At 37.6% G+C, this 20,489-nt stretch overlaps 3 protein-coding genes across 18 annotated transcripts in view; 2 read left to right on the top strand and 1 right to left on the bottom strand.

Moving 5' to 3' along the window:
• Positions 1–20,489, bottom strand: part of CASK (calcium/calmodulin dependent serine protein kinase) — a 191,271-nt gene that overhangs the window by 82,310 nt on the left and 88,472 nt on the right. For all 16 annotated transcript variants that reach the window (XM_038145443.1, XM_038145469.1, XM_038145453.1 and 13 more), the window contains exon 6: positions 2,361–2,463. In XM_038145443.1, coding sequence (XP_038001371.1) covers positions 2,361–2,463 — 103 coding nt within the window. The remainder of the gene's footprint in view (positions 1–2,360; positions 2,464–20,489) is intronic.
• GPR34 (G protein-coupled receptor 34) lies at positions 3,655–11,617 on the top strand. Its single transcript, XM_038145605.1, has 2 exons — positions 3,655–4,153; positions 5,919–11,617. Exon 2 carries the CDS (start codon positions 5,941–5,943, stop codon positions 7,084–7,086), a length of 1,146 nt encoding a protein of 381 aa, XP_038001533.1. The 5' UTR covers positions 3,655–4,153; positions 5,919–5,940; the 3' UTR covers positions 7,087–11,617.
• Positions 12,761–20,478, top strand: GPR82 (G protein-coupled receptor 82). The gene is made up of 2 exons (XM_038145617.1): positions 12,761–12,893; positions 14,024–20,478. The coding sequence occupies exon 2, from the start codon at positions 14,053–14,055 to the stop codon at positions 15,067–15,069; it is 1,017 nt and encodes a 338-aa protein (XP_038001545.1). The 5' UTR covers positions 12,761–12,893; positions 14,024–14,052; the 3' UTR covers positions 15,070–20,478.

Raw genomic sequence — 20,489 nt, 5'->3', positions numbered from 1 at the left:
CAAAAAAATGTTACAGTCCCAAACAAAGCAAAAGCTGTAAGCTTGAAGGTTGGCTTCAAACACACTGAGGGAGAAAATTCCCTTTAGTTTGTTCTCCTGGGGCTACACAGAATCTGGGATTGCCAGGCACAGGTGTGTCAAAGTGTACAGTAGAAGGAAAAGCAGCACAAACAAAACACAGGGGATTTCAGGTGGGTAAAATCATCTTAATGCCATGATAGATTCTATTTAATAGAGAATTTCTTTTTTTATGTACTAACCACCAAATGCAGGCATTGCCATGCTAAAAGGGAAATAATGACATGCTAAAAGGGAAATAATAGACTACGTCAAGAGGAATCAATGTTTTCCACTAAAAATTAGAAAAGCCATGTGAAAGTGAGCAGGTTGGTTATGATGCTGCTCAGACTTCTCTATTTGGAGAATTTCTACTTGATTTATGAGACAACTGAGAAATAAGAAGTGCCTGTAAATTATTGCTACTCTTATGACGAAACTTATCCTTATGAATAACACCTTTAAACAAATGTGTAAACACTGATTTATAAGGAATTTATAGTCCAGTTCAAACAGCCAGTATTGACAGCTTTCATATAACACGTGTTATACTGTAAAATTGAATAAATAAGACCTTGCCAGTTCTGCGTAGGGAACTGTCTAGTAATTTATCTTCAGGTAGGGTTCTGGCAGGGAAAGGAATTGTCATATAACAGAGGTACCGTGCTTAAAAGACTGGAATGGAAGATGAGAAGAAAGAGTGGAGTCTGTTAAGGAGACTTTCCACAGTATATAAATGGAGTGGAATTACTCTGGGTATCCCTGAAAATGAGTGGAATTTGAAGCTGAAAGCAACAAGTGCCAATGAAAAGGCAGCAAACTGGAGATGCCAGTTGAGAAAAAGGGAAAAAAAATTGTGTGAAGGCAGACCAACGTGGCAGAAGTTGAGGTGGAAGAAGCAAAAGATACTGATAAATATCACACTGATGAGGTTTGAGATCTTCTGTGAGAGCTGCAAACAGAACCCCTAGCACTGCTGCTGGAGGTTGAGCACAGGAGCAGTGGAGGTTGAGCACAGGAGCAGTGAGTGGGATCTCAGCACTGGGAACAGTAACACAAAAAGAAGGCCATGGCAAACTTGGGGAAAATGCAGTAATTTCTTTTTTTCTGAAGCTGGACTTGAATGTTTCTTGCTAGACAATTGGTAGTCTGAAAGTACACTGCATCTGACTACCTCCAGAAGAGTGGCTGAAACAGAAGAAGTGGGTAAAGTTGCTCAGCAGTACATAAAGAAGAAAAACAAGATTATTATAAACAAAAGTGTAGAAACTACCACTAAAAAAAACAGTGACTGAGGCACAGATAATTTGATTAACACAAGAAAAGTAAAGAAAGCAATGACCTTTTTATTACAGCTTAACTGAATGGGTGTTTTCTTGGAAAAGATGTCTCTAGTTAATAAGATACGTGGATATTTCCAGCGTATCAGCAATATCTGGAAGGGAATGGAAGCTGTTGATATGTTTATATTGGATTTGTTTTTTATTTTAAAAAATGTACAAAACTCAAATTGACACAGAACGTTAAGTGGTTAAATTAGGGTATTTGAGATTTTGAAGATGCATGGTGCTGAAGAAAGTTACTAATTCTGAAGAAAAAATATTAAAACTAACAAAATGTTTTGTTGTGGTCTCCTACTCTGGCAATGAAAGCATCAGAAAATTGATTGGGTCTTCATCTGTGCAGGCTGATTAAAGCATAACCCTATTGTCTGGAACAATATGGAAGGCAGCTAGAGGAAATAAAATCCACAGAAAACAAAACACAGTCAAAAAATATACATACATATCAAGATATTGATGTCTTATGCAATAATTACGATGAAATTTTAAAACACAGAAAAGAATCACATGTGAAAACCAGTAAGATTTTGCTATTAAACAGCACAGCATTCTGACAGGAATTGCCTATTAAACAGGGAGCACTGGTGATGCTGCAGTAAATCCTTACTTAAGTGCTTCAATGACTGCATTTTTATTTTCTTTGCTCTACCAAGCATGGCAGAATTAAGCCAAAGCTTGTATTAAAGTGGAAAATTCTTTGGGTTTTTTCAGTTTTATTTTGGTCAAACCAGCATGAGTTCCTGTTGAGTAACATTTACAGGGATTTAATATTCAATGTTTGAATGCAGGTTACATTCCACTACCAATTTAGCTTGGCTGTGTATATTTACCACATTAACTAAGTCTGTAGTGAAATATTATTTTTGAGCTCTTGCTTTGCAGGCCAGGCTGTGTCAGAAGAACAGAACTCTGCAGTACAACATGCACAATACTAAATAACTTAGAAGGAAAACTTCTTACCTCCAGCAACTAGCCCAGACTCTCCTAACTGAATTGCTACCCCAAAACCACCAAGCTTTACTGGGGCTGAATTCTCTTTTGAGGCAAGCAGTACACAGTGTGGCTGAAAAGACAAAATCCAGACAAATTATTACATTGTTTGAGAAAAACAATCTGTATTTTAGAACTTACTTTCATAAATCTGTCAGCAGAGGTTAGATTTTGTTTTTTTAAAATAATTTCTTAATTTCAATTATCTTCTTTTCTGGCATGGACTCCTCTTTCTACCTTGGCTTCTCTGCTATTGCCCCAGGCATAGCAAAATCCTTTCAGAACTTATCAGAACTAACAAAGTGAAATCATGATAAAATGGAGATAAAAAACTCATGTCTATAATTTCTTACCTGGTATTACTTTTCCTTTTTGTCTTTCATTCTATTAACCCTTACACTGTTTCAATTCCCCAGCTGAAATACCCTGCCTGTGATATGTTTTGCGGGGTCTTATCCTTCCCACAGAGAACATAAAACTCTGTTTTGAGCTTCAGTCACAGAATTCACTGTGCACTTCTCAAGTGCAGGAAAGAAAAGGAACACCCCTGGAATATTCCAGTGAGGGATATTCTTTAGGTGTCTAAACTGGACTCCAGCCATAGCTATCCATACCTTTGATTTTCCACAAATAAGAGTGAGGTGTAATGTATAACAATGACATAATATTATACAACAATTCAGATGGGTACTGACTGCTGCAGGAGGAAGCAACATACAGACAAAATCTATTAGAACACAATTTGGTATTAAATACACATACCCAAACAATTGCATTTAATTTAGAACTTCCTGCATTTACTCAAAGCCTCTCTTCTCAATACCATCTTATTTAAAATGAAGAACCTCAAATTTGTATATTACTTCCTGAGAATACATTACTGTTTAAATTGCAAAACTAAGAACTCAAAAAAGTGCACAGGACCTACCAGAAGTTCCTTCTGACTACCTGTGAAGTTATCATCTCTAACCACCCATGTCTTTTTGTAAAAGTTTAAATTCTATGAGAAAAAAGACTTCAAAACAATGTTCTTGAGATCTTTGTTTAATTTAGGCCTTGTCATATTAGGTCTTCTAGAATCCACTCTTAAATTTCCAATTTATAAATGTAATTTTCAATTCCTATGCACCACTTGGAAGAGAATTAGCAGGTGGTATTATTGCTGCATATTGTATTTCACTTCTGCCTTAGTGAAATGGTTAAGATTCACACTTCGGGTACTTTCACATCCTCTTGTTACTGTCATCTGGAATGAGAAAAAATTCTAATCCCAGTAAGGAGAAAGGTAGATGGGAGAACTATATAAACATTTACAAAATGTACCATTACACTGTGGTGCTGACTTATCTATACCATCTACTGGAAAAAAAGTGACAGGAAGTATTAAGGAGATGACAGATTATACCAACATCATCACCACCCAAAAAGCTACTGGCACTGCTCACCAGAAACAAAGTCTCTGAGAAAAAAACTTCAAATCTCCAATCCAGAACAAAACTGAGAGACATTTATGACAGAACCTCTCTCATCAGAGCCCAAATAAAGTAGGTATAGCCAGTTAAAAATGCCCTTAAAAAGAAAAGCAAACCAGTTGCAACACCAGTTAAAACTTCCCCCTGTTGCCAATTGCACGAGTCAGCTGGAGCTCACCACTTTCAGAGAGAAGCTGCTGCTGCAGCTTTCTAATAAAAGGACCTGCACATTTCTCCTCCCTGTCTTCACAGTGCTTTTGAGAACTAGCAGAACTTCTTAGCACATAAATGGTAAGTGACTTCTTTTATATTTAAGTTACAGTTCTCTTAATTGCAATTCTCTTAATATCTAGGTTTGAGCACGTCTGCTTGCTTAGAGATGACACCACTTACGAGACTGGAAAGTTTTGCTCCCGATCCATTCGCAGCATAACCCAAGTTTCTCCCTCACTGATCTAAACTTCCTATACAAGTCCCCATATCAAAAATTTTCATAGAAAAGCAATTTAAACATCAAGTCATTGCAGTAGGTGGGTTTCAAGATATATTTGAAAACACTGCAGTTTGAAATCAATCTCTTGAAATTACTTGCCCTGACAATATCATGGGGCAAGTGTGAGAACAGCTGGTTTTGAAACTGCTAATCTACCCTACCAGCTTAATGCAATTGTAGGGTCAGACAACATAGGATGTTAAAATATTTTAGACTCTCCTCTCAAGAATTCAGATTCTGTAAGTACATTAGGTCTTAAGAATTTTGCCTAAAGTGTTGCCGTTTTCACTGCTGTGGCTGCATCACAGAATTAAATGTAAATTTGCATTTTTTAAGACCTGGCATGCAAATTGCATGGCCTATACACACACCTAGCATAAATGTTATTTTAAGATTATATGTACAGCAGTGGTTTTTTGTTTGGGTTTTTTGTTTTTTCCGTAACAGTTGCCAGACAACTAAATTCAGAGTGCTAAAACCACTTCTGAAAATTTTGGGAGATTATGGGAAAAAAATCTCTTTCCTCTGTAAAACAAAAATATTCTAAATAAACTTTTTTTATGGCTATTGTTTATTTCTTGTTGCTATGACAAACAAGCTGAAGACTAAAGTGCTATCATTACTTATCAGTGATAACCATCTCTAAACGCCTTCATGTGACTGCTCTCCAAACCACACACTCCTGGTTTTCCTTTGTTGGTCAAAGCTGATTTTAATCTTTCACATTGTACCTTCCTGGTCAGCAATAAGCTTAGTGAAATTAAAAACTATTCAATGAAAGCAAAGAAAACCATGAGAACAAGAAAGGTTTGAAAACAACCTGTTACTGCATTATTGTGATCTCCAGCTAATAGTTCTTTATTTGTGTAATACTAATTTGTGAATAGTCAAGAAAAGGAAAAAACCACTTACATTTATGTGACAGTACAGATTATTAAAGACAAGCTACTGCAATAAGGGTAGCTTGGGTTACTTATAACACAGTACATAGCCAAATAAATATTATTAATTGATGAATGCTTTTTAAATCGAGAACCAGTGAGTCGCATGTGAGAGATCTGAATTATTTAAAATTAACACAGATGAGTTTAGACTTCCTTTAATATATTTCTATGTTCTTTGTGTCAGCACTGAGAATACTTAGTTATGCTTACCTGTCCCTGCACCATAGTTAAAATTTTTTCTGTGCTAGAAATTCTGGTCCTAAGAAGTGAACTTAAAAAACTTATTTATTCTTACAGATAAAGAAATTTCTTAAGTTTGCAAGAAAATTTAATATCTCACTTTTAAAACAACACAAAACACCAATAACGCTGCACTTACAGAAATATTTATCTGTGAGTACTCTACACTATCTGTTCTTTCTTGCCTGCAGATTACCTAGATTTACATTATTTTGTGATATCTGGCTGAAACTGCTATTCAGCTACACCAATACCTGGTGCATTTATTCCTTTTAGCTACTGCCTTTTACGTTTATATCACATTAGACTGTAGGCTATAAAGCAAACAGACACTTGAATGGAGATTTAATTCTTAAAATCTCTCTTTGTCTTTTTGCAGAACAGCTAAAACCCCTTTGCAAATGATGGCTGCAACTTCAGCTGATTTACCAACCATTGGTCTACACAAGGAAGGATTCTGGAGTAACCAAACCAACCTGACCATAAATGCCTCAGAAAGTCACAATGATGCCAGCTGTTCCTTGGATGACAACAACTCACTGTCACTTGCTTTGATAGTTTTCTACTCCATTATTTTTGTTGTTGGATTGGTTGGAAATGTTATAGCCCTGTTTGCTTTCCTGGGCATTCACCAGAAGAGGAATTCTATCCAAGTTTACTTGCTAAATGTTGCTGTTGCAGACCTCCTGCTCATCTTCTGTCTTCCCTTCCGGATACTCTATCATGCCACCAACCGCTGGATGTTCGGGCGGATTTTTTGCAAGGTTGTGGGAACTCTGTTTTACATGAACATGTACATCAGCATAGTACTGTTGGGACTAATTAGTCTGGATCGTTACATAAAAATAACGAAGTCTGTGAAGCGTCCAAAGATGCTAACCACCACCCGGAGCGTGCAGATCTGCTGCTCGGTGTGGGCCATTGCACTGACAGGATTTATAGTGGTAGTTGCACCATCTTTCTTTAAGACTGAGGACAGCAACTCGACCAAGTGCTTTCATTACCGAAGCAAACAGAATGCAGAGAAGACAGAAGCAATTTTAAATTATATCACTGTACTGATTTTTTGGATAGTTTTTTTCCTTTTGATACTTTCATATGTTAAAATCGCCAAGAACCTTCTGGAAATTTCAAGGAGAAGGGCAAATTTTCCCAATGCAGGAAAATATACCAAGACAGCAAGAAATTCCTTCATTGTTCTCATAATTTTCACCATCTGTTTTGTGCCTTATCACATGTTCCGGGTTGTCTACATCACATCACAGTTACAAACCCCATCCTGTTATTGGATGAAGATCATTCACACGTGCAATGAGGTGATGCTCATATTTTCATCATTTAACAGCTGCCTAGATCCAGTTATGTACTTCCTAATGTCCAGAAGTGTCCGCAAGACTGTATTCCAACTGATTTGCAGAAAACTGCATCGAGACTCAAGCCTAAACCTGGAGAGCACTTCAGACATAAAACTTGGCCAATACGCTCAAGAGCGATTATCTACCACCACTCCTCACTCCAGCTACTCAAGGAAGAAGTCTGTGATTTGAATGTTTAAATGGATCTCTGTCACTTCAGGTCACCAATTTCAGATCACAAAATCCTCTACTCTACAGCTACTAGTTCTGCCTCTTTCCTCCTGTTAAGAAAAATGAGAAGTTGTACTTCTGGTTTGTGAAAATGAGAAGTTACTTTTCAGAAGAATTTTTTCGCTCTTGTTTATCCAAGAAAACAAATTAGGAAGTTCTCAGACATTTTGTGTAGGACTAAACTAGAACACTAACTCTTTAGGGACATTTCCACAAAGGGGTTTGAACCTGTAAAAGTAAACTTGTATATACACATTAATATTAGTAGCTTGTGTATGTAAATAATAGAGGAATTTTGCAAAAAGTAAATTCTGTCCTATTTGAAAGATCTAGATACCATTACAGATTTTATGTATTTTATGGTTTTCTCTGTGATACCATTACAGATTTTACGTATTTTATGGTTTTCTCTGTTTAAACAGATTTCCAAGAGGTCAGCATTTTTACTACATTTATAAATGCATTTTAAAAGAAAATATTTGAGAATTTAGCAACATGTGTCTTAAAAATGAAGAATACAACAGCTGTCAATTCAGTTTTAAGTACAGAAGACACTCTTAGTTTTATTAAGCAGTAAAACTAAAATATTCCATCCTACTAAGAGCCTTTTATTTCCAACATTTTAATTAGTGTCAAGGTCAAACACCTGAGGAAAAGCAAGCAACGCTTTCAGAAAATTCTAAATAAATGAAGGAGAGATGATGTGGGTATTTCCTAAGATTTCCTTCAATGTGACAGATTTGATGACTGCACAAAGTAGTTCAGCAAGGAACATTAACTCACAGAATGGAGCAAAAAGATCAGCCAGGCTCAGCCACTGGTCTGCTCCTAGATTTCCAAAGCCACACATTCCAGCTGCATGCTTCCTCGCTAGCAGGAGACTTTTCCTTCCATGTGATTAAAATAATCTTGATAATTGCTGATGCATTGCTGTGAACAGCAATGTAATAACAACGTTTCATAGCTACAGCTACATTCTCAGATACTAAATAGCTTTTTATGTATTTAGGCACAAACAAATTTCAAACTGTAATATTTCTCAAAAACCAGAGAGCGGAAGGTGGAGAATGTCTGGCATAATGTCAAGATGACTAAAGCAGCACAACCATGAAAAAATTAAATGTCTGGCATAACAGACCAGAAAGGTGAAAGGTATAGAGGCTAGACATCAAGCTCTGTAAAACAAGGATTTATTGTCTTTACACACACAAACAATACTGCTCAAATAAGTAGGTGTAAAGAAGTTGGTTTTAATATGACTATCAGTAACTTCTTTAATGGAGCATGTGACTTTTAATGCCAAATCTGTGCCAAAATGTGTGGGTTTTTACTAATTCCATACAATATTCTGATTTGACAGAAGATACTCATAATACTCTGATTGAACAAAGTAAACATAAGGCTTCACCTCAGCTAGATATAAACTTTGTTTAATTTTGATGTGAATTTACGTAATTCAGATTTGATGGAATTGGATATAAACATGTCAAACAAATTACAATGACTAGCCAGTCTGTTTTGTTTTCCTTTTTTTTTTTTTTAATAAAAAATTAGGGTGTTTCCTTATCTTCAAAAGAAAGATTCCCACAAATGTGCAATTTCATAAAGATATGACGGTAACTGACTTTTTCTTAAACATTTCAGCATACAAAGGAGGTGTTTGTACAATAATTTCTGACTGATTCTCATAGAAATTGCATTTCAGGATCTTTTATCTATCACTTTGCCATCCTACTATATTAAAGCTTCCCTTGGTTTTGTATTTGTCCAGTGAAATATTATTATGCAAAACTGTAGTTCTACATAGTGACATCAATTCTGGTACATCTAGTGGAGTTTATAAACCATAATTTCACAAGATTTTTGTGAAACAAGATTTTGTTATCTCATAATTCTTTCTTTTCTATGTTTATTCTGTGAGCAGTGGGTTGATGATACTGAACAGCAGGTTGGGGTGAGGGTGTGGGCTGGGAAACTCAGGAGAGGACAGACATGAACAACAGCAGCTTGAACAAAATGTGATTTCTAAAATTCTTTTGAATGAAGTGCTAGACCAGAATTTTCATTTACAGGGTTTGTAATTCATGGACACAGCAGTATTGCCAAAAGAAACTCAGATCTCTTCAGAAGATCAAGTAGTAGTACAGGATTTTGATACTGAAAATCCAAAATGCATTAAATTAATCAACTCTCCAGCTCAGAAGTGAAAATCTGAGAGGGAAAAGGTCTATAAGAAAATCTCTAAGAGCAGGCGTGGCACAGAAGAGTGGAACAGGAATGACCACATGATCTTGACAAGGGCAGCATTAAGGGAGCAGCAGTCAGAACAGAGACAACTACAGAAAGCAATCAGAAAATACTTTTGGATTTCTACAACTCTATAAATCAATGCTTCAATATGTTAAAGGCCAGATGTATCAAATGGCTCAGACTGGAATCTGAAACTAGACAGCACTGTCATGTAGGAAGCAGCTACTACTGACCAAGAAACAAAAGAGGTATATTTACTCTTAAAAAAAAAAATTTAATCCTTACGTATTTTTTCTGCAATCAGTTTTCCCAAATTTAAAGGGTAAAACACCAGGCCTTACAAGAAAATATTACTGAAGAACAGTCCAGAAACATCTTGGGAAACGTTCTGAAAGTCCCAGTGTGACGTGTCAAATGACCACAGAATCAGTCACTCAAACAGTGTGTCTTAATTCTCCTCTTCCCAGCGCTTCCTGATTACCTGAGTCTTCAGGTGAATTTTAACATGAAGGTAATTATATTCATTTTGCTTTCTGTATTTAAAGGCTAACTCAACACACATCCCCGTATAACGGCACGAACCTCATTTTCCTCTTTACTCAAATACTTGAATTTCAGCTGGTGTACCAAAATGTACCAGTGCTGTGCTGGTTTTGGCTGGCATAGACTTCTTCACAATGTGGGCTGTGGTTTGGGCTTGTGAACAAAACAGTGTTGACACCCAGGGATGTTTCAGCCATTGCTAAGCAGCCCTTGCACAACAAGCAGGACTTCACTGTCTCTCAGAAGACCCCAGCAGAGACAGGCTGGGGGTGCACAAGGACATGGGAGGGGACACAGCAGGGACAGCTGGCCCCAGGGATATCCCAGAGCACAGGGTGCCATGCTCAGCAATGGAAGCCAAGAAGGAAGCCTGACTGTGTTGCTATTTTTAGGAACTCACTGGGCACTGGGTAAGATGGAGTTGCTTTTTATCACTTGGGGGTTTTTTTTTGTTTTCTTTTTCTTTAAGCTTATTAAACCCTTTCTCACAAACCATGAATTTCCACTTTTACCCTACTGGTTCTGCCTCCCAGCCCACTGGAGAGGAAGTAAGTGAATGTGTGGGATTTAGGAGCTTTCTGGGATACACCACAACCACCTACTTCAGTAGATACTGGCAGATTTGATCAGTGTGTCAGACAAAGCAGGAGGGAGCACCAGAAGGGGAGGTCTGTTCTGCAGCACAGCAGTCACAAGAACAGGAGGGGGAAGAGGCAAAAATCATAAGCAAGCTTTCTCACTTTTTCCCTTTTGATTCTTCTCCCCATCCCACTCAGGGGGAGTGACTGAGCAGCTGTGAGGGCTCATCTGCCTACCAGGGTTAAACCACAACATCAACTTCCATTTTTGCACCGAAATTAAATGCAATTATGGTTTTAACTTGCAAACTGGTGTCTCTGAGGGCAGACAAATAGCAAAAATTACAAAAGAGGAGTGCAACTTACACCACTGAAAAACAAGTGAGAGTCACATTATTCCCAGAACTGGGAGGTTCACATATGGAAGCTTTAGTCTGATGCTCTGACAGCACACAAGGCTGTGAGAGACAGTGTCAAAGCCTTGCTGAAGTCAAGGAATTCCACCAGTGGGAATTTTCTGGGTTTTGTGTTTTTAGGGCCAGAAAACAAGTTGTCTGCATATAATGATGAAATGCAACATATGCTGCCTATTGGCAATGTAAAATCTAGAACATGTATAAGAGTGATCATGGTCCGAGAATAGAGAAAATGTAAATCATTGAGGTGAAGGATACACATAAAAATAATTATGAAGAACTTAAGAGTGAATGGCATAAAAATGCATGCATTCCATTTGAGTATCTTCAAATATATTTTAGATAAGACACATAATTTGTAAGTTAGGTGAATGGAAATAATCCACTAAAAAAATAAGGAAGGTGCTTGTTACAGCTTAGAATTAACTGTAATTGTATTCCTGGGACAGGTGGCATTTTAAAAAACTTAAAATACCCCATTACTTTGCTACTGCTGCCAGTATTCCACTCCAAAATAAAGTCTGATAGACTCTAGTTCACTACAACGATCTATTATCATACAATAATTCAGAAAAAAATGTAGCAGTTACCTCTTCTTACAGCATGAGTTATTATCATTAAATTATAAATACGACAGGCAACAGTCAGTAACCAACCAAATAACACTAGCAATTTAAAAAAAGCTGGTGACTGGAATTGTTCACACCACTCTCAGCAACTTTTCAGAATATGCATTCTTGTATCTAAACCTCTGTGGAATGCCACAGCAACAAGGACTTCTAACACTACTTAAGAAACTATTAAAGATGTAATAAATAGAAGACTCTCTCTGTTAGAATGATTTTTAATATAATATACATTCAGAAGTGGAAAACAAGGTATAATTAAATCTAACAAGTACAAGAATTAAAGTACATGCAAACTAATTACAGCTTCACAACCTAATTACCAATACTCCACAGCAAATAAATATAATTGTAAATGAGTTCAGCTATGGATTCAGAATAGGAAGCCAGCTTATATGACCATTATTTTAGAAAAAAAATAAGTAATAATGAGACTGAACAATGATAACAGATCAGGAGGTGAATTTATGCTTAAACATAAAGCCAAATTAGCAAAACAAGAATCGTACCAAACTTCTGTTCTCATAGAGGAACTTATTTGTAGGTGTTGAAATGCCTTATCTTACAACCACAGATGTATCGGAAAGCACAAAACCCAAAAGTCTCAACTTCTGCAGAGAGCTGGCTCTGTGATCATTCCTATGCTGTGGAGGAAGGAAACTGTCCTGTGTACACGCTGGATGCTTTGTGTGAAACACTGCATTTCTTGGACAGTGAGTCCATTTTCCCTGCCAGAACCCTTGGATGCATCAGGTTTAAATTGCCTCCCCACAATCCATCACCTGACCAGACAGAAGGGATGTGTCCGTTTGGTCACTCATGTGAGGACAGACATGGACACAGCACTACTGCACGTGGCCTTTGGGAATACACAGCGTGGTGACAGCTTGTGGAGCTGAAAACCTGTTAAATATGACTGAAAAGACAAGTTTTCAAGCATAAAATAGCTGCGTGAAAGGAGGCAGTCCTACAGAGAACCCCTCCACCCCCAAAAGAGGAAAGCACTACATAAAGGATTGCAAGATGTTTTTTCTGTGCCGTACCTAAAGGACTGTCACAGCTGCTCTTCCATGCTATCTCCATCTTTTTTTTTTCCCCTAATGGAGCTGATCCTGACTTAATTTCAAAGCCTTTTTTTGTGCAGCCATCATATTTTCTGAACTTTAAATGCCTACCTACCTCCTGATACTGTAAAAGGAAAGTGTACCCTCTGAAAACCTAGTTAAGTCAGAGAAATTTTTAACTGCCCTCTCCAGGTTCCAGTGCCATCATTTTCAGTGCAGCAGTGGAGATTAAACAGATATCAGACAAAAGTATTTCCTCTCAGCAAAAGAAGGTGCCTGCAACTTGTATAGGTAAGCTTAAAATTACTACTTTGTTTTACCTGATGAAATTTGGTCAATTATACAAAAGTTTTCATTCGACTTCTAAAATGAGCAAATTCAACAATTACTTTGAATTCATTCAACTCATTATAATAAAAGAATTTAATACATTTTGGTTCAACAATACATATAGAACTCAGTGTACATTAAAATGCAAGAGCTATAAAAGTTAGTTTAATTTGCAAATTTGTCAAACACTGCCTACAGCACAGTTTTTATACTTGGTGTCTGGGCTTTTTATAATTGCTACACCAAACCCTCTTTAGCATCTGAGTTCATTTGTTTACAGCTGTTTTAAAAAAATTATTATTAGTCTCTAAGTTTGATATCTGTTATCAAATCACATGAAAAAAAATGAAAAAGCTGACTAGGATACACTCTATTAAAATATGTATGTATATCTGTGCATACAACAGTAAAAACTCTCCACTACAGGGTTGTAAGCTGAAATGTCATTTTTTACACGGTCATTGCACAGAGCTTTCACTTCTTATTTTCAGTTTGGAAATTGAGAAAAGACTAAAAAACAAACTTGGAAAAAATTAATACACTGTAGTTTTCACCAATCGCTATAAATACACTGAGTTGCTAAATGTACATCTGACATTAAAGCTGTGATAAAGTAACACCACATACAGACACGAGCACAGAATAAATATATATAGTGAGATTCTTGCAGTATACAGACAAATTTATAGTTAAATGGAGGTATAGCTACTCTTCTGCATTTCTGGAATTAAAGTAATTCTTTGCACTTAATTTGCTCATTTAATTTAAAATGGTCTGTAAGTGGTTTCCAAATTAGGTAACAGAAGACTGAGAAATAAACCAAGATCACAGAAGTTATGGCCAGACCCTAGCTTGAAACTTCAGCTTCCTAATTTATTAGATTCTATGCACATAAAAGGTTTGGGGTTTAATTTTTCATCATGAAACTTCAGTGGAAGAGAATGCCCAAACTGTAACCTCATGCAAACTTAAGGTAACAGCATGAAAGGAACACTGAAAAGTCAGGGAGACAAAGAAACAGCTGAGATAAGAGCAAAGAAGAGATGTTACATGCACATTACAGAAACATTAATTTTTAAATTGTGTTTCAGCTCTGACCACTCAAGAAATCCTGCCATAAATGAACAACTCATCATGTCTCCAGCCATCGCCAGCTACCACCGTAGCTCTCCCCATCCTCTACTCCTGCCTGTTTCCCGCTGGAATCTTTGGGAACCTTCTGAGTGCCTGGATATTTTCACGGAAAGTGCCCATCCGAAAGACACAGTACATTTACCTGGCCAACCTGGTGACTGCAAATCTGCTGGTTTGCAGCACCATGCCCTTCCTGGCCGCCTACTTTGCCGAGGGGCACCACTGGCCCTACGAGTCGGCAGCGTGCAAGTTCGCCCATCACCTGGGGACACTGGTGGTGCACGTCAGCATGTACGTGACCATCACCATCCTGTGCTCCACTGCCCTCAGCCAGTACGCCACGCTGAAGAACAACTGTGGCCCACGACACTCCCCAGCTCTGCCAGGAACCTTCCACGGGCGCCTGCTGCACGAGTTCCGGCGGCCGAGGTTCGCTAAATATTTCTGCGTCGTTATCTGGCTGATTGTGCTCTGCATTACAGTCACAGCCATCATCTACAATGCCCAGGAGAGGGTTTCAGGAGAGTTCCCCACGTGCTACAACATCAAGGTAGAAGCTGGTGAACATCCTGCAATGATTGCAGCTTTTCTTGCCACTGTGTGTTTTTTTCTGTCTTTTATGACCGTTTTGTGGTCGTACTATTCTCTTACTAGACATCTGAGCAGGATACAAAAAAACACCTGTATTGGAGAAAAACACCTAATTTACAGAACAGTGAAAAGAAACATTCTTGTCATCCAGATGATATTAACTGTCTGTTTTCTTCCATACCATATTTTTAGGCCAATTTTCTATGTACTGCTTACAGATAATGACTGTCCAAGGTTAAACTATCTAGTGGAAATTAAAAATGTCCTTACTTGTCTTGCTGCTACCAAAAGCAGTTTAGATCCAGTTATAACTCTTCTGTTAGATAAAACATTTAAGAAAACTCTTTATGGCCTGTTTACCAAATCCACATCAGAACATCAAAAACGTAATGATATTTTCACTGAAATGTGAAGGAATATGGAAAGATTTTCATAGACTATAAATAATAATAAACTAATTTTAACTAGCTTTAGGCAGGCGTTGATATAAAATGGCAAATATTTAAATAAAATGGTAACAAACTGTTTTCAAATTTTCTTTTCAAATCATCTTGCTTGCTGCATCAACATTGGCCATAATAAATCCAATGTGTATATCCAAATGAATCCAAGGAGTCTGTAGAGTGAACAGTGTAATACCCATTCATCCATGTAATACAAAAGATGTTTTACATTTGACCTATGGACAGTTCCTTTTACCTAGAAAGTCAAGGAAGAAGGCAAAAACTAGGCTGAAGTTGAGGAACCCAGCTCTCCCTTGTTATCAGTAAGAGTTCTGGACGCAGGTTTCCTTTACAAGAAGGCTGAACAAAGCACAGACACTTTCCATGGGATGGGTGAACCACAACTGTGCTAAACATCCAACAGCCAAGTAACCACAGCAAGACAGAACTGAGCAGTCAAAGCTTTCCAGATGGCAAAGTGCTGCTGACAGGACTGGTTTTAGATCATCAGCTGCAAGTCTGGGTGAGCAGAGCTGTTCACTACCCAAGTGCTCTTCTGATTTGCACAGACACAAACTCAAACCCCACCACTTCTGTCCTTCCTGAAGTACACTTTATAGGGAATGTAGCTGCAGTTATCTCAGCAAAATGCCTGCCTGGGTTTGTTTCTCTTAATGCAGTTTTTGAGGGCAGCATAGGCTGAAGACATTCCCGCTACATTTTTCTAGTCACAACCACTTGTTCCCCAGTACTTTATCAAAAAGGCAGGAAAATGAATGAAACTTTGGGAACTACTAATCAAATATAACTTTGTGAGAGACTCTTAGCAAGATCCCACTCCAACACTTCTACACAGCACCAAAAAAATGATATATGCCTTTTTTCCTATGTAATCTGCCCAATATGATGTCCTTTAAAGTTCTTAACTGCATCAAAGTTTTTCTTGATTCAAATCAATTTTTCTTGATTTCAAATAGGAAAAGCTTTTGTGAGGTACAGGCAATTTGAGAAACTACAAATTGAGTCTTGCATTGGTCTAGCATTTGACAGAAGAGTTAATGGAGGAAAATCTCCCAAAACCTAAAGGCAGGAGGGATGAGGAGAGTTAGAAAAACACTACAGCAAAACACAGCTCATGTGGCAAACTTCTTGCATTGCTTGGACATGCTGGTGCCAAAATCAGAAGTTAGCAGGTGACACGTGAATTGTTTAATAAAAACAATAAACAATTCATTTCTATTGCAGTGAACACAAAATCATAAGGCAAACAGGCACAGCACCTGGTGTGCAAAGCAGTTTGGAGACCACATGAGTCTGTCAAATTTTTGGTTAAGCCATTCAAATGCGCTGCCTGTGAAGCCAGCTCATCAATCAGAAGACATGAGTTTTCTGACTGTGTGAGCAAATGATTGAAACATATAAACTCAGTGACCAGAAAGCTTCTAAATTCAACTCCAGGTAGGCCAAGCAGAATAAATACACTTTTCTCAGCAAAACTGCTTCTGAACATACTAACAGGAAAATGGTCAACAGGAAAAGGGCTGGACAAAACAAGCACGGGGACCTTGAGATAGGAAGCAGGGGCACAGGAGTGAAAATAAACAGGGGGAAAAGAGCATTGCCTGAAGAAACACTGAGAAATAATACTGGAAGTTTTAGTTTTGGAGTCTCTTGTACATCGAATGAGGAAGTGTACGCCAGAAAAAAAATGTGGCCTGGTAGGACCAGGTAGGACTTCAATTGCACCTCTGATAGTGGTTTTGCAACCTTAAATATTTTTAAACAACTTAATATGTAACAAAATCCTCACCAAGAAGTTCCTACTGAATCTCAGGGATCTAGTAAGCTCTAAAAATTACAGAAAACCCACCAATTTTTGGTGGCTTTTTGGCTCCAGAAAGCATAAAAGAAGTTTCAAAGGGAAAAGACTAGAAGGAAAGTAACATGCAAGAGATTTCTTGCTTTGGGTATTCAAAATGGAAAAAGATAAAGAACAGATTCTATCCTGGTGATTTTTTTAATAGCCAAATACACAGTTACATAAACACACACAAACACATATATACTACTTTTACTCCTTTTTAAGATATACCTAAAAGCAGAGGTGTAGGAGTGTTAAACTCTACCAGCAAAATCTGAAATGCTGAGCTAGAAGCAGTTCAGGCAATGAAAGACAGAAGTGGTAACTGAGTGTGGTCTCAGAATTCATACCATGGGTTAAGTTCTGTATGTATCTGCAAAAATCACCACGCAAATCTATCCACAGATCAAGTCTCAGGTCACCTGGACCAACTCAGATGTGTCTATGACACACAGGGCAGAGAATAATGCTTGGTCCTACTCCCTGGTTTTGACTCCCAGTGACAGAAATATTGAACTGAACCTTAATGACAGAGAAGGCAGAATATGTATATTTTTGCTTCAGCAGGTTTATCTGTTTAGATGATCACATGTAGGAAACAAGCATTCGTACCAATCAAGATAAAGCCACAATGAAAATTTTGGATGTCTGCATTTTGCTGACAGGCTCACCCTGACCCCAGGTGCACACTAATTTGCTAATCACTAACACATACAGGCACTCAAACTACGTGGAAATCATGGAACAAAGTTGGAGTACTTGGAATGAGTTAAGGATAAAACTTCAGCAACTACAGCTCTTGATGTGATTAAATTACTCTTACACCTGATACAGTCTCACTCTCATATCCCTCAGTTATATTAAGAGGCATTTTTATAACAAGATTTTTGCAACTATGGAAAATTCTACATAAAAATAAAGGCTCACAAAAGACTGCAAAACCTCTCAATGTTTTACTGATCAAAAACATTCTGTTAAAGTTATTGCAAAACTAAGTCAGTGACAAATGGTACTCAAATTGCAGCAGGAGTTTTACAGGAAAACACAAGAATCTCATTTCAGAGCCACATCCCCGCCTTTCCCTTTTGTAGTTCTCTTACATAAAGATTTCTTTATCCACAAACTGCTCTGTAATAACATTTGGTAATGGAAAAGACTTCCTTTCAATGCTGCTACTTTCAATAGCCACCTTCTGGGTACTCCTGACACAGCAAGGTTATGACAGAAGAAAAGGAATTGCTGAGTTCTCTATCAGTAGGTTGGCAGAACAGGAACAAATGTTGTGGTAAGGGAAGAAGTTCTTGACATTCACATTTCTGATGCACAGCTGTCTTGAGTTTTCTACCTTCCTGCATCTTCTGTTTTCCTTACCATATGATCCAGCTTCCAAGCACTGCAGGATCATGTTAACTGAGGGTGAAGCAAATTTGTAACTGTCACTGATTATAAAGTCTTTAAGTAATGCTGAAGGGGGTCAAATGATGTACACAGGCTCAAGAAACATCTGGTCTCACAGAGCAATTGGGACAACTGCAGGCCATCCTGTGATTTCACATTTTGATTCTGACATCAGATGTGAATGTGGGGCACAGGGAGTTTGTCCCAGGCTGGAGTCACTTGGAAAAATCAGGTGACGTTTCTGGCACCAGACAACAGCAAACTTTAATTTTGTCTACTCTAAACTGTCTAACTTCCTAATCAGCCAGGAGCTAAGGGAGCACAAAAACAGCTGAAAGACACCTCAACCTTACATGGAATATGAGGTGCCGATTTTCCTGTGCAGCAAAAAATGACCAAGCATTTCACATTTCAAAATAACATTCACAGAAAGTCTAAAAGGGAGAAAAATGTAGCCTGATTATATCAACCTTACAGATTTTATTAAAGCACTTTCATTTTCACTCATTCAGGTAATTTCTAAAGTGGTCATTTAGCCTATTTCCTTTCAAAACAACATCTACAGTGACATCTAGAGCCTGGATACTGCAGTTTAATGTGTTCAACTCCCAAACCCCACAGCTTTTGCCAAAACAAAACACTGTTGGGTTTACATTGCTTTAGACTGATACTTCAGACATTTCTTCCTAACCCATGTAATTGGAACAGGTTCATTTCTAAGAATGGTATTTAAAAAACCAAAACAACCTGTGATTCTGAGGTTCTAAGAGACAGGATAAGCACTAAAATAAATCCCCACTTCACCCTCAGCGAAACAGCCTCCCTCAGAGGTCCTTGAAGCTAAAACTTGGGATTTTTTCAAGAATATGGTCCAAGAAAAACAAGTGGAGCTTTCAAAAAGACACAGCAACTTAAAAATGATGTTAATTCTGAAATTCATGAGGTACCAAAACTAAACAATTAAAAGTACCTAGAACCCTCAACACAGAACAGGCTGAGATATTCCACCAGCAATTAAGAGCTGGTATTCAAAAATTCTAATTTCTAGACTCTGTTTTAAGAAATGACTATTAAAACAACAAACTTCAAAAGAAAGCCTGTTACATAATAATCTTCTTGATTTTAAAAGGAAAGGAGTAAGAGGTTGCAAATGGTCTGCAATGTCTGGGTACAGACGACCAAACGACTCCTCATAAAAACCCCCAGTTCTGCGCCTGTACTCTCTCCCCTCCCAGGTCACCCGCAGGAGTTTGAAGCACAGTTTACCCTCCCTCCATCTTCTCTATTCACTATCCAAGAATAAATCCAAGAGTCACTTCTCAAACGGCACCATCAGAGCTTGCTAGTATTTTCCTGAATTCCTACAGTGCTTGACGCACTTTGGATGAAAACAAACTCTTGGAGAAGTGGAATAACTACTTTAGGCAATGACATGAACAAAGAATATGCATATTCAAATTGAAGAGAGTCAAGCCCACTTGGGTTAAAACTCCCAGCTACTTACATTAAAGTACTTTGGGATAAACTGCTTCCATAAATACACATACAAACAGTACAAAGCTTACCAGGTTAAAACCAGTGTACATACACCGGTCTTAACACTGCATTTATCCTCCCAAACTTTTTTTATATTAAAGAAGTTTTCATAATCATAAATGTTTATTGGACTGTGTCCAAGAAGCAGATAATATTACTAATATTGCAGCATTTAAGCCTGTGCATCTCTAGGAAATCTTAGTGTGAATGAGGGCTGTCATTATGCTGTCAAATTGATACCAATAAACTACCAATTCCAGTTTAATTTATGCAATTAATTTATATACACATTTTCCTAACAAGAAGAAAACGCAAGCAGATTCCGTATGAATATTCAAAAACTAGAAATTAAACTGACTTTCAAAGCATGTTGTAATCAAATGCACGTATAATTTGTGAATACAGGCCTCCTAAATGTTCTATATTGATGGAATTAAGGTGGGCTTCAATCTTACATGACACAAAAAGAGTAAAGACACAGTCAGTAAATAGAAATTCCTTTTCTCCAGCTCCTCCTTTCTCTAAATTATAGAAATTGAAATTCAGTACTTTGCATTATTGTGGTGAAGAAAAAAAAGTAATTAAGCCCCCTTA

The sequence above is a fragment of the Motacilla alba genome, chromosome 1 (assembly GCF_015832195.1).
Source record: "Motacilla alba alba isolate MOTALB_02 chromosome 1, Motacilla_alba_V1.0_pri, whole genome shotgun sequence".
In the NCBI taxonomy this organism is placed as follows: Eukaryota; Metazoa; Chordata; class Aves; order Passeriformes; family Motacillidae; genus Motacilla; species Motacilla alba.
This window is presented reverse-complemented; position numbering and strand designations above follow the sequence as displayed.

Excerpts from the sequence above, each read along its gene's own strand:
- GPR34 (XM_038145605.1), top strand. The coding sequence starts at position 5,941 with ATGATGGCTGCAACTTCAGCTGATTTACCAACCATTGGTCTACACAAG.
- GPR82 (XM_038145617.1), top strand. The coding sequence starts at position 14,053 with ATGAACAACTCATCATGTCTCCAGCCATCGCCAGCTACCACCGTAGCT.